Below are 9,312 nucleotides of genomic sequence, written 5' to 3' on the forward strand. Positions count from 1 at the left end.
TAGCAATGGAGAAGTACAGCAGGATGGACCAATCGGGAATGGAAACGTGTTGATTGACTGCGGGCTAGACCATTCGGCTAGGAGTGTGGGCGGTAGGCGGAACCATAATGTAGGCGGACCCTTTGGATCAATCGTGTGGACATTCTACTGAGCGACTGTGACGTAGACCAATCAGAAAGGTCGCCTCGGTGAGTGACGGTGTGAGGAACCAATCGACGATGGCACAGGGCGCGGTTTTGGCGAATCCCCGGCGTGTTCAGTGGTCCCTGGGCGGGGCTGTAGTCGGAGCCGCCTCAGTCGGCATGGCCGCCCCTCGGGTTACAGTGTTCCCCTCGGCCCGGGAGCTGGGCCCGGCGCTCAGCCGCTTCGTGTTGGCCGAGGCCGCCCGGGCGGTGGGTGAGCGCGGCCGCTTCGCCGTGGCGGTGTCCGGGGGCAGCCTGGTGTCGCTGCTGGCGGCCGCACTGCCCGAGGCCGGCGCCCGGGAACCCGAGCATCCCGGGGCCGAGTGGAGCCGCTGGATCCTCGGCTTCTGTGACGAGAGGCTGGTCCCGTTCGAGAGTCCGGACAGTACCTGCGGCCTGTACCGGGTCAGGGGTCAACTGTGGGGTCAGGGGGGGAGACTGTGGGGTCGGGGGGGGCAACTGTGGAGTCAGGGGGGGGGCAACTGTGGAGTCAGGGGTCAACTGTGGGGTCAGGGGGGGGAGACTGTGGGGTCGGGGGGGGAGACTGTGGGGTCGGGGGGGGGGAGACTGTGGGGTCGGGGGGGGGGGGAGACTGTGGGGTCAGGGGGGGCAACTGTGGGGTCGGGGGGGGAGACTGTGGGGTCGGGGGGGGGGGGAGACTGTGGGGTCGGGGGGGGGGGGGAGACTGTGGGGTCAGGGGGGGCAACTGTGGGGTCAGGGGGGGCAACTGTGGGGTCGGGGGGGGAGACTGTGGGGTCGGGGGGGGGGGGGAGACTGTGGGGTCGGGGGGGGGGGGAGACTGTGGGGTCAGGGGGGGCAACTGTGGGGTCGGGGGGGGAGACTGTGGGGTCGGGGGGGGGGGGGGAGACTGTGGGGTCAGGGGGGGCGACTGTGGGGTCAGGGGGGGCAACTGTGGGGTCAGGGGGGGAGACTGTGGGGTCAGGGGGGGCGACTGTGGGGTCAGGGGGGGAGACTGTGGGGTCGGGGGGGGCGACTGTGGGGTCAGGGGGGGAGACTGTGGGGTCGGGGGGGGCAACTGTGGAGTCAGGGGTCAACTGTGGGGTCAGAGGGGCAACTGTGGAGTCAGGGGGGGGCAACTGTGGGGTCAGGGGGGGGCAACTGTGGAGTCAGGGGTCAACTGTGGGGTCAGGGGGGGAGACTGTGGAGTCAGGGGGGGCGACTGTGGAGTCAGGGGGGGCGACTGTGGAGTCAGGGGGCGACTGTGGGGTCAGGGGGCGACTGTGGAGTCGGGGGGGGGCAACTGTGGAGTCAGGGGGGGGGCAACTGTGGAGTCGGGGGGGGCAACTGTGGAGTCAGGGGGGGCAACTGTGGGGTCAACTGCGGGGTCAGGGGGGGGCGACTGCGGGGTCAGGGGGGGTCAACTGTGGGGTCAGGGGGAAACTGTGGGGTCAGGGGGGGAAACTGTGGGGTCAGGGGGGGAAACTGTGGGGTCGGGGGGGCGACTGTGGGGTCGGGGGGGGGCGACTGTGGGGTCGGGGGGGGGCGACTGTGGGGTCGGGGGGGGGGCGACTGTGGGGTCGGGGGGGGGGGCGACTGTGGGGTCGGGGGGGGGCGACTGTGGGGTCGGGGGGGGGCGACTGTGGAGTCAGGGGGGGCAACTGTGGGGTCAACTGCGGGGTCAGGGGGGGCGACTGCGGGGTCAGGGGGGGTCAACTGTGGGGTCAGGGGGAAACTGTGGGGTCAGGGGGGGAAACTGTGGGGTCAGGGGGGGAAACTGTGGGGTCGGGGGGGCGACTGTGGGGTCGGGGGGGGGCGACTGTGGGGTCGGGGGGGGCGACTGTGGGGTCGGGGGGGGCGACTGTGGGGTCGGGGGGGGGGCGACTGTGGGGTCGGGGGGGGGTGACTGTGGGGTCAGGGGGGGCGACTGTGGAGTCAGGGGGGGCGACTGTGGAGTCAGGGGAGGCGACTGTGGAGTCAGGGGGGGCGACTGTGGGGTCAGGGGGGGGGCAACTGTGGAGTCAGGGGGGGGGCAACTGTGGAGTCAGGGGGGGCAACTGTGGGGTCAACTGCGGGGTCAGGGGGGGCGACTGCGGGGTCAGGGGGGGTCAACTGCGGGGTCAGGGGGAAACTGTGGGGTCAGGGGGGGAAACTGTGGGGTCAGGGGGGGAAACTGTGGGGTCGGGGGGGCGACTGTGGGGTCGGGGGGGTCAACTGTGGGGTCAGGGGTGACTGTGGGGTCGGGGTAACTAGGGTTGGGGTAACTGGGGTCAGGGGGAATGGGTCAACTGTGGGGTCAGGGTTAAACTGAAGGGTTAGGGTGTAAATGTGGGGTCAGGGGGCACTTGTGGGGTCAGGGCAAGTGTGTCAGGGTTAACTGGGGTCGGGGGCAACTGTGGAGTTGGGAATTGGTCAGGGGGCAATTGGGGTCGGGGTAACTGGGGTCAGGGAAAATGGATCAGTGAATAACTGTGGGGTCAGGGGTAACTGGGGTCTGAGGGCACCTAGGGTCAGGGGCAACTGTGGGGTCAGAGCAATTGGGCCAGGGGGCACCTGTGGGCCCACAGCACAGGATGCAGGGTATTTGTGGGTAAAAGTTTCATTGTGAAGGAGTAAAATGTGATAATTTCAGGATGACTGAGTATTGATGGTGTAATAGTGTCAGGACTGATAGAGATTGCAGGTTTGGAAGGTGCTGCATAGGACACCTGACTGAATTTCTGCACTGCTTCAGGTAGATGGTACATGCTGCTGCTGCTGTGTGGTCCTGGTGAAGGGAGTGAATGTTAGGTGGGGAGCCAGGCTCGTGAAGAGTTCTATCACTTACTGCCTTGTGGATTTTCGGATAAGCTTTGAGGAGTTAGGACACCAGTTACTTGTTGCAGGATTCCTAGCCTCTGCCTGCTGTTGTAGTCAGAGTAATTATGAAGCTAGTTTCTGGTCAATGGCAAACCCCAGGCTGTTGAAAGTGGGGGGTGCAGTGAAGGTAATACCACATGGAATGCCAAGGTGCGATGGTTAGATTCCCTCTTGTTGGTTATAGCCTGTGCCTGACTATTTATGACAGATACATTTTACCACAAGTCAGCCCATACCTGGATATTGTCCAATTCTTGCAGCATTTGGGCATGAGTTACTTCAATGTCTGAGGAGTAATGAACAGTGCTGAGCATTGTGTAATCATTGGCAAACAATCCATTTTGGCATTAACTATGTTAATGAAAAGAAAGACTCTGGTGTCCATAATGCTTTTCACTACCCCAGGATATCCCAAAGCGTTTTAAAACCACTATAAAATGTAGTTCTTGTGGTAATGTGGAAAATACAGCACAGCAAGCTACCGCATGCAGCAGTATGATCATCCGATAATTTTGTTTTTGTGATGTTGATTGCTTAACCCTCAATGTGGCTAAGTAAGATTTGCGTTAGTAGTATTAGTGCTGTGGGAAAGACATGGGTTGGGTAAGAATTTGGGGTAACAGTGGGCTGGCAGTGGGGCTGTTGATAGTTGTGGAAAACCTGGGGGGGGGGGGGGGGTTTAATGACACTGTAAAGACCTTTGTGAAAATTAATTCCAAGATACCTACAGGTTTCGATTAGCTTTAGAAGGCATCTTGTACTGGAGATACCGAAGCAGACAGAGTGTGTCTGTTTTCTGCAGCTTGTTTTTCCTGACTGGGCAATTACTTTGTGATGCAGTGATGTCGACGCTGTGGATTCAGTTCCTGTACTGGCTGAGATTTTAGTGAAGGTCCATCTTGCTCATCCTCGGCCTTTGCTTGAGGTGTGATGGCCCTCTGGTTAAACCACCAACAGTTTTTTTTTCTGTATAGAATCCCTACAGTGTGGAAACAGGCCCTTCGGCCCAACAAGTCCACACTGACCCTCTAAAGAGTAACCAACCCCAGACCCATTCCCCATTATTCTACGTTTCCCCTGACTAATGCACCTAACCTGTACATCCCTAGACGTTATGGGCAATTCAGCATGGCCAATCCACCCTAACCTGCACATCTTTGAACTGTGGAGGAAACCCACACAGACACAGGGAGAATGTGCAAAATCCACACAGACAGTCACTCCAGGCTGGAATTGAACCCAGATTCCTGGCGCTGTGAGGCAGCAATGCTAACCACTGAGCCACCGTGCCGCCCCACAGTTGTATCTCTTTAATGAGAATGCAGCCCTGTGGTCCTCTGGGACTAGAATGATTTTACTTGATTCTTCTTTGGAGCAGATCAGTAGCTGAACAGAGAGGCTTTCTACCCTCTAATGTGAATGTTGCTAATCTGCATCAGGCCTGCTCGAAACAAGAGACTCTGCTGCTGTTACTACCCGGCGTAGGTGTGTTAGAAGAGTTTACAGGTTGATAGTTGACCTATTTGGCGACTTTATGTGCGTACCTTACTTGGCCATGAGTGATTCTCAGGCATCTTGATCTGCTCTTTATTTTTCTTATCAAGTCTGCTTTGCTCAATGCTCCATTATGTATCTTATTACCCCAATCGTGCTTGTTCTAATCACTCATCCTTGCCTTTGTGAAGATAAGATTAAAAATCACATGACGCCAGATTACAGTCCAACTGATTTAGTTGAAAGTACAAGCTTTTGGAGCACTGCCCCTTTGTCAGGTAGCTAGTGAGGCAGATAGACATATTCATCTGAACTATGCATTCCTCGTCATGAGAATTCCCTTCACTTCCTTTCTCCTCCTGTCTCTTGCTGTGGATTGGTCCTGCATTATAGACCTTGATTCTTCACGTTTTGAGTTTTCTTGATCAGACATTTGTAACGGAGGCATTTGTTGTGGTCACGTTTTGAACCAGTAACTTTGGTTTATAGCGTACATTTTGCAATCTTGGAATGTCCCAGAGTTCTATACAGCAAGAGAAATAATTTTGAGATGTAATTACTAAATTAATATCGGGAACACAGCTGTCAGTTTGTAGACAGCAAGCTCCCATAAACGGCAGTGTCACGATGACCAAATAACCAGTTTCATTAATGTTGATTGAGGAGTTTTCCTGTTATAACACCAAGCAATATAGCTCATGCATGAATCCAGTCATAAGTCATAGAGATGTACAGCACGGAAACAGACCCTTCAGTCCAACCCATCCATGCCAACCACATACCCCAACCCAATCTAGTCCCACCTGTGGGCTGCATCTTGGAAGGGTCTAGTCAGTGACTTTTGCTTTATTTGGTCAAGTGGGTGACTGGTTTGAAGGCACTTTAATTCAGCAATCAGTTCCTGAAGGTTGCTATCCTTGGCAAATTCAGATTGTCACCAATCGTAAGTTTGTTTCGATGAGCAAATGGCTTCCCTGCAGCTTGCTCAGCCTGATTTTTATCCAGGATCGAGTCATCTCTTTAAGCTGGAAAGAATCATTCCTTTGTTCCAAACTCATCTACCATCTTGAGAAGGCTATCGACATAATCCCAGAGCAACCCAGCTCACCTCTGTCCTGTCCCCACATTCCAAACAGTTGTAGGCTGGGTTAGATTTCATGCCATTCATTTCACAATCTCACATCATGACTTAAACATGAGATTGCAGAGATGATGAAGCAGTTTCACAGCAGCTCCATCTGAAAAGGGAAACGGGTGGCTGAATGTTTGAGAATACTGAAGGGCCTGCCTTTGGCTATCCTCTAGTTTTGGGTTAGGCCCTCTTCACAGTCTCTGTACCCTGTAACCATCCCGTTGACTCTCTCTGCTCACTCCTATTTGTCATCTCCAATTGTAATTGCCTGGGTCCCAAGCTTAGGGATTCTCTCCCCAAATATCTGTCTATTGTCAGAACGACGCTACTTGTCTAAGCTTTTGGTCACTTGGCTTAACGTGTCTGTGTGCAGGTCAGTGTCCAGTTTTGTTTTTTGATGCTGTTGTGAAGCATCTTTGGGTGTTTTAGTGCAGGGGGCTATGTAAATGTAGTTAGTTTCAAATTTGTCCATGTTTGACAATAGGTAACAATATTTTTTATTTGCCAAGGTTTTAACAGACAGGGTCTCTAAGTGTTACTTAAGTGGTCATCTCAATTAATTGTTTGTGAGCAAAATAATCTTTGCTTTGCTCTATTCTAGTCATACATAACTGCAATAATTATATTTCAACCACGCTTAACTGTCAGCATTTTCTGTTTCAGAAACAACTGCTGTCCCGAATCTCCATTCCTAATAACTATGTGGTTGCGATTAACCCCACGTTGTCTGTGGAGGAAGCAGCAGACAAATATGCAGAAAGATTAAGAGAGGTACGGAACAGCGTTGAAAGTACGGTCGTGTCCCGGTGATATGGTGTGAGAGCATTGATCAGAAACTCACCGGGACACCAGGCCAACCGCTCAGCTTGGGAGGCTTAAGGGAGTGTCAGGGAAGGAAGGGTTCCTGTCTCTGTGTATGTGTGTGTTTTTGCAAGCACTGTATTGCCAACTCTAGAGTGGAAGCAATAACAGTTACAGTGACTCACGAGGTGAGGAGCTCAGATTGTTCTAGAAGCAGACTATGCTCACTTTCTAGAGGTTTTTGATCAAGTTTATATTGTTTCCACTGACTGGAGGATACAGGTTTAAAATAATTCTCAAAAACACATAGCAAATGATCAGAATCTTATTTCACACAGAGAGTTATAATGACATGGGATGCAATGACTGAAGGGGTGGTGGAGGCAAATTCAATAGCAGATTTTAATTTCACATTTTCGGTTTTATACTAGAGACAATAGCTTGTACCTCTGCAGGTACCAATCTGACTTGAAACTATATTGCTGTTTCTTCACTGTCACTAGGTGAAAATCCTGGAAATTCCACGCCCCCCCCACCCCCTAACCTCCAAAACAGAGCTACTAAAATGGAGGTGTCCCAACACCACCTTGACTGAAGCAGTTCACAATGTAGCTCATCGCCAACATCTCCAGGACAATTAGGGGATGGGTAGGAAGCCTGAAACATTGATTTTTTTTCTCCTGCTCCTCGGATGCTGCCTGACCTGCTGTGCTTTTCCAGCACCACTCTGATCCAGCATCTGCAGTGCCCACCTCTGCCCTGTTGGAATTTTACACTTGCTGAATCTGATCCGGCTACAGAATTGGACAGATAGTGAGGAATTTGAGAATCCAGTCCTAAACACTGCATACATTTTTACTTTTTCCAAGATGGTTTCTTATCACTCTGGTCAGGTTCTTGTATTCCATGCTGTTGTGTTGTGTGCTTTATTCTAATACTGCCTCTTTTCCTTTGTTCTGTTCTAGCTGTTTCCAGGTGATAACCTGCCAGTGTTTGACCTGGTAATCCTGGGGATTGGGCCTGATGGACACACTTGCTCTCTCTTCCCAGATCACCCCCTTCTGCAGGTAACTTGAACGTGACTGTATTGAATAGGAATGCAGACAGAAATGGGAAGTGCAAGTCTGTAAGATGACAGACTAAACACTTCATGGTTTTGAAGAAGTTATAAGTTATAGTTGAGCTGGATCAGTTGGTTGATAAGTAGTTTGGGCTTTGCTCTTTTAGGGGAATATAAGCAGGTGACCTAGTTCCCACTGTTTAAGATCAGAGATCATAGAGATGTACAGCACAGAAACAGACCCTTCAGTCCAACTCATCCATGCTGACCAGATATCCTAAATTAACCTAGTCCCATTTTGCCAGCACTTGGCCAATACCCCTCCAAACCCTTCCTATTCATATACCCATCCAGATGCCTTTTAAATGTTGCAATTATACCAGACTCCAGCACATCCTCTGGCAGCTCATTCCATACACGTGCTACCCTCTGGGTGAAAACGTTGTCCCTTGGGTTCCTTTTATATCTTTCCCCTCTCACCCTAAACCTATACCCTCTAGTTCTGGACTCCCCGACCCCAGGGAAAAGACCTTGTCTATTTATCCTATCCATGCCCCTCATGATTTTATAAACCTTTATAAGGTCACCCCTCAGCCTCTGACGCTCCAGGGAAGACAGCCCCAGCCTGTTCAGCCTCTCCCTGTAGCTTAGATCCTCCAACCCTGGCAACATCCTTGTAAATCTTTTCTGAACCCTTTCAAGTTTCACAACATCTTTCCAATCGGAAGGAGAGCAATCCTGAGTGATAGGTGTAATTGTCAAAGTGGAGAGAGGGTGACTTGCTCCAACACCGAGATCATTGGAGGTTTAAGGTGAGAGGGGAAAGATATAAAAGAAAACGACTGGGCAGCTTTTTCACAAAGGGTGGTACGGGTATGGAATGAGCTGCCAGAGGAAGTGGTGGAGGCTGGTACAATTACAACGTGTAAAAGACATTTGGATGGGTATATGAATAGGAAGGGTTTGGAGGGATATGGGCCGGGTGCTGGCAGGTGGGACTAGATTGGGTTGGGATATCCGGTCGTCATGGACGGGTTGGACTGAAGGGTCTGTTTCTATGCTGTACATCTCTGACTCTGAGTGCTCACCATCTCTACGTTAAAACAATGCTCCCCCCACCCCCCCGTCCCCCAAACAAAAAGTATTTAGTTGGCTCAAAGTTTGTGAGAAGATTTGTAGCTCGGGTGCTCGTTGTTGTGGTTCTGTTCGCCGAGCTGGGAATTTGCGTTGTAGACATTTCGTCCCCTGTCTAGGTGACATCCTCAGTGATTGGGAGCCTCCTGTGAAGCGCTTCTGTGATGTTTCCTCCGGCATTTATAGTGGCCTGTCTCTGCCGCTTCCGGTTGTCAGTTCCAGCTGTCCGCTGTAGTGGCCGGTATATTGGGTCCAGGTTGATGTGTTTGTTGATTGAATCTGTGGATGAGTGCCATGCCTCTAGGAATTCCCTGGCTGTTCTCTGTTTGGCTTGTCCTATGATAGTGGTGTTGTCCCAGTCAAACTCATGTTGCTTGTCATCTGCGTGTGGGGCCACTAAGGATAGCTGGTCGTGTTGTTTCGTGGCTAGCTGGTGTTCATGGATATGAGAATAACCAATGTAGTGTACAAAATCCCATGCAAGGCCTGCACAAATCACTACATAGGACAAACAGGAAGACAGCTAACGATCCGTATCCATTTAGTTGGCTGTAAGATGTTTTGGTGAAAGATGCCATTCAGAGGAACAGTCCTTTGTTCAGTGGACAAAGGAGAGTAAGTTCATTAGGGGGTGGATAAGGATTAACGTGATAAGCTTTTTTGAAATGTTTCCAAATGGCACTGATAGAGAT

The 9,312-nt window shown here is 52.0% G+C and overlaps 1 protein-coding gene across 1 annotated transcript; it reads left to right on the top strand.

Moving 5' to 3' along the window:
• Positions 1 to 282: 282 nt before the first annotated feature.
• pgls (6-phosphogluconolactonase) lies at positions 283 to 7,518 on the top strand. The gene is made up of 3 exons (XM_072564357.1): positions 283 to 587; positions 6,289 to 6,396; positions 7,392 to 7,518. Exons 1-3 carry the CDS (start codon positions 303 to 305, stop codon positions 7,500 to 7,502), a joined length of 504 nt encoding a protein of 167 aa, XP_072420458.1. The 5' UTR covers positions 283 to 302; the 3' UTR covers positions 7,503 to 7,518.
• Positions 7,519 to 9,312: the final 1,794 nt, after the last annotated feature.

The sequence above is a fragment of the Chiloscyllium punctatum genome, chromosome 46 (genome assembly GCF_047496795.1).
Source record: "Chiloscyllium punctatum isolate Juve2018m chromosome 46, sChiPun1.3, whole genome shotgun sequence".
NCBI lineage: Eukaryota > Metazoa > Chordata > Chondrichthyes > Orectolobiformes > Hemiscylliidae > Chiloscyllium > Chiloscyllium punctatum.

What these genes read in the sequence shown, in the direction of transcription:
- pgls (XM_072564357.1), top strand. Translation starts at nt 303, where the DNA reads ATGGCCGCCCCTCGGGTTACAGTGTTCCCCTCGGCCCGGGAGCTGGGC. An exon ending in GTACCTGCGGCCTGTACCGG is followed by an intron (nt 588 to 6,288) that starts GTCAGGGGTCAA and finishes TTTCTGTTTCAG; the next exon opens with AAACAACTGCTGTCCCGAAT. An exon ending in ATGCAGAAAGATTAAGAGAG is followed by an intron (nt 6,397 to 7,391) that starts GTACGGAACAGC and finishes GTTCTGTTCTAG; the next exon opens with CTGTTTCCAGGTGATAACCT.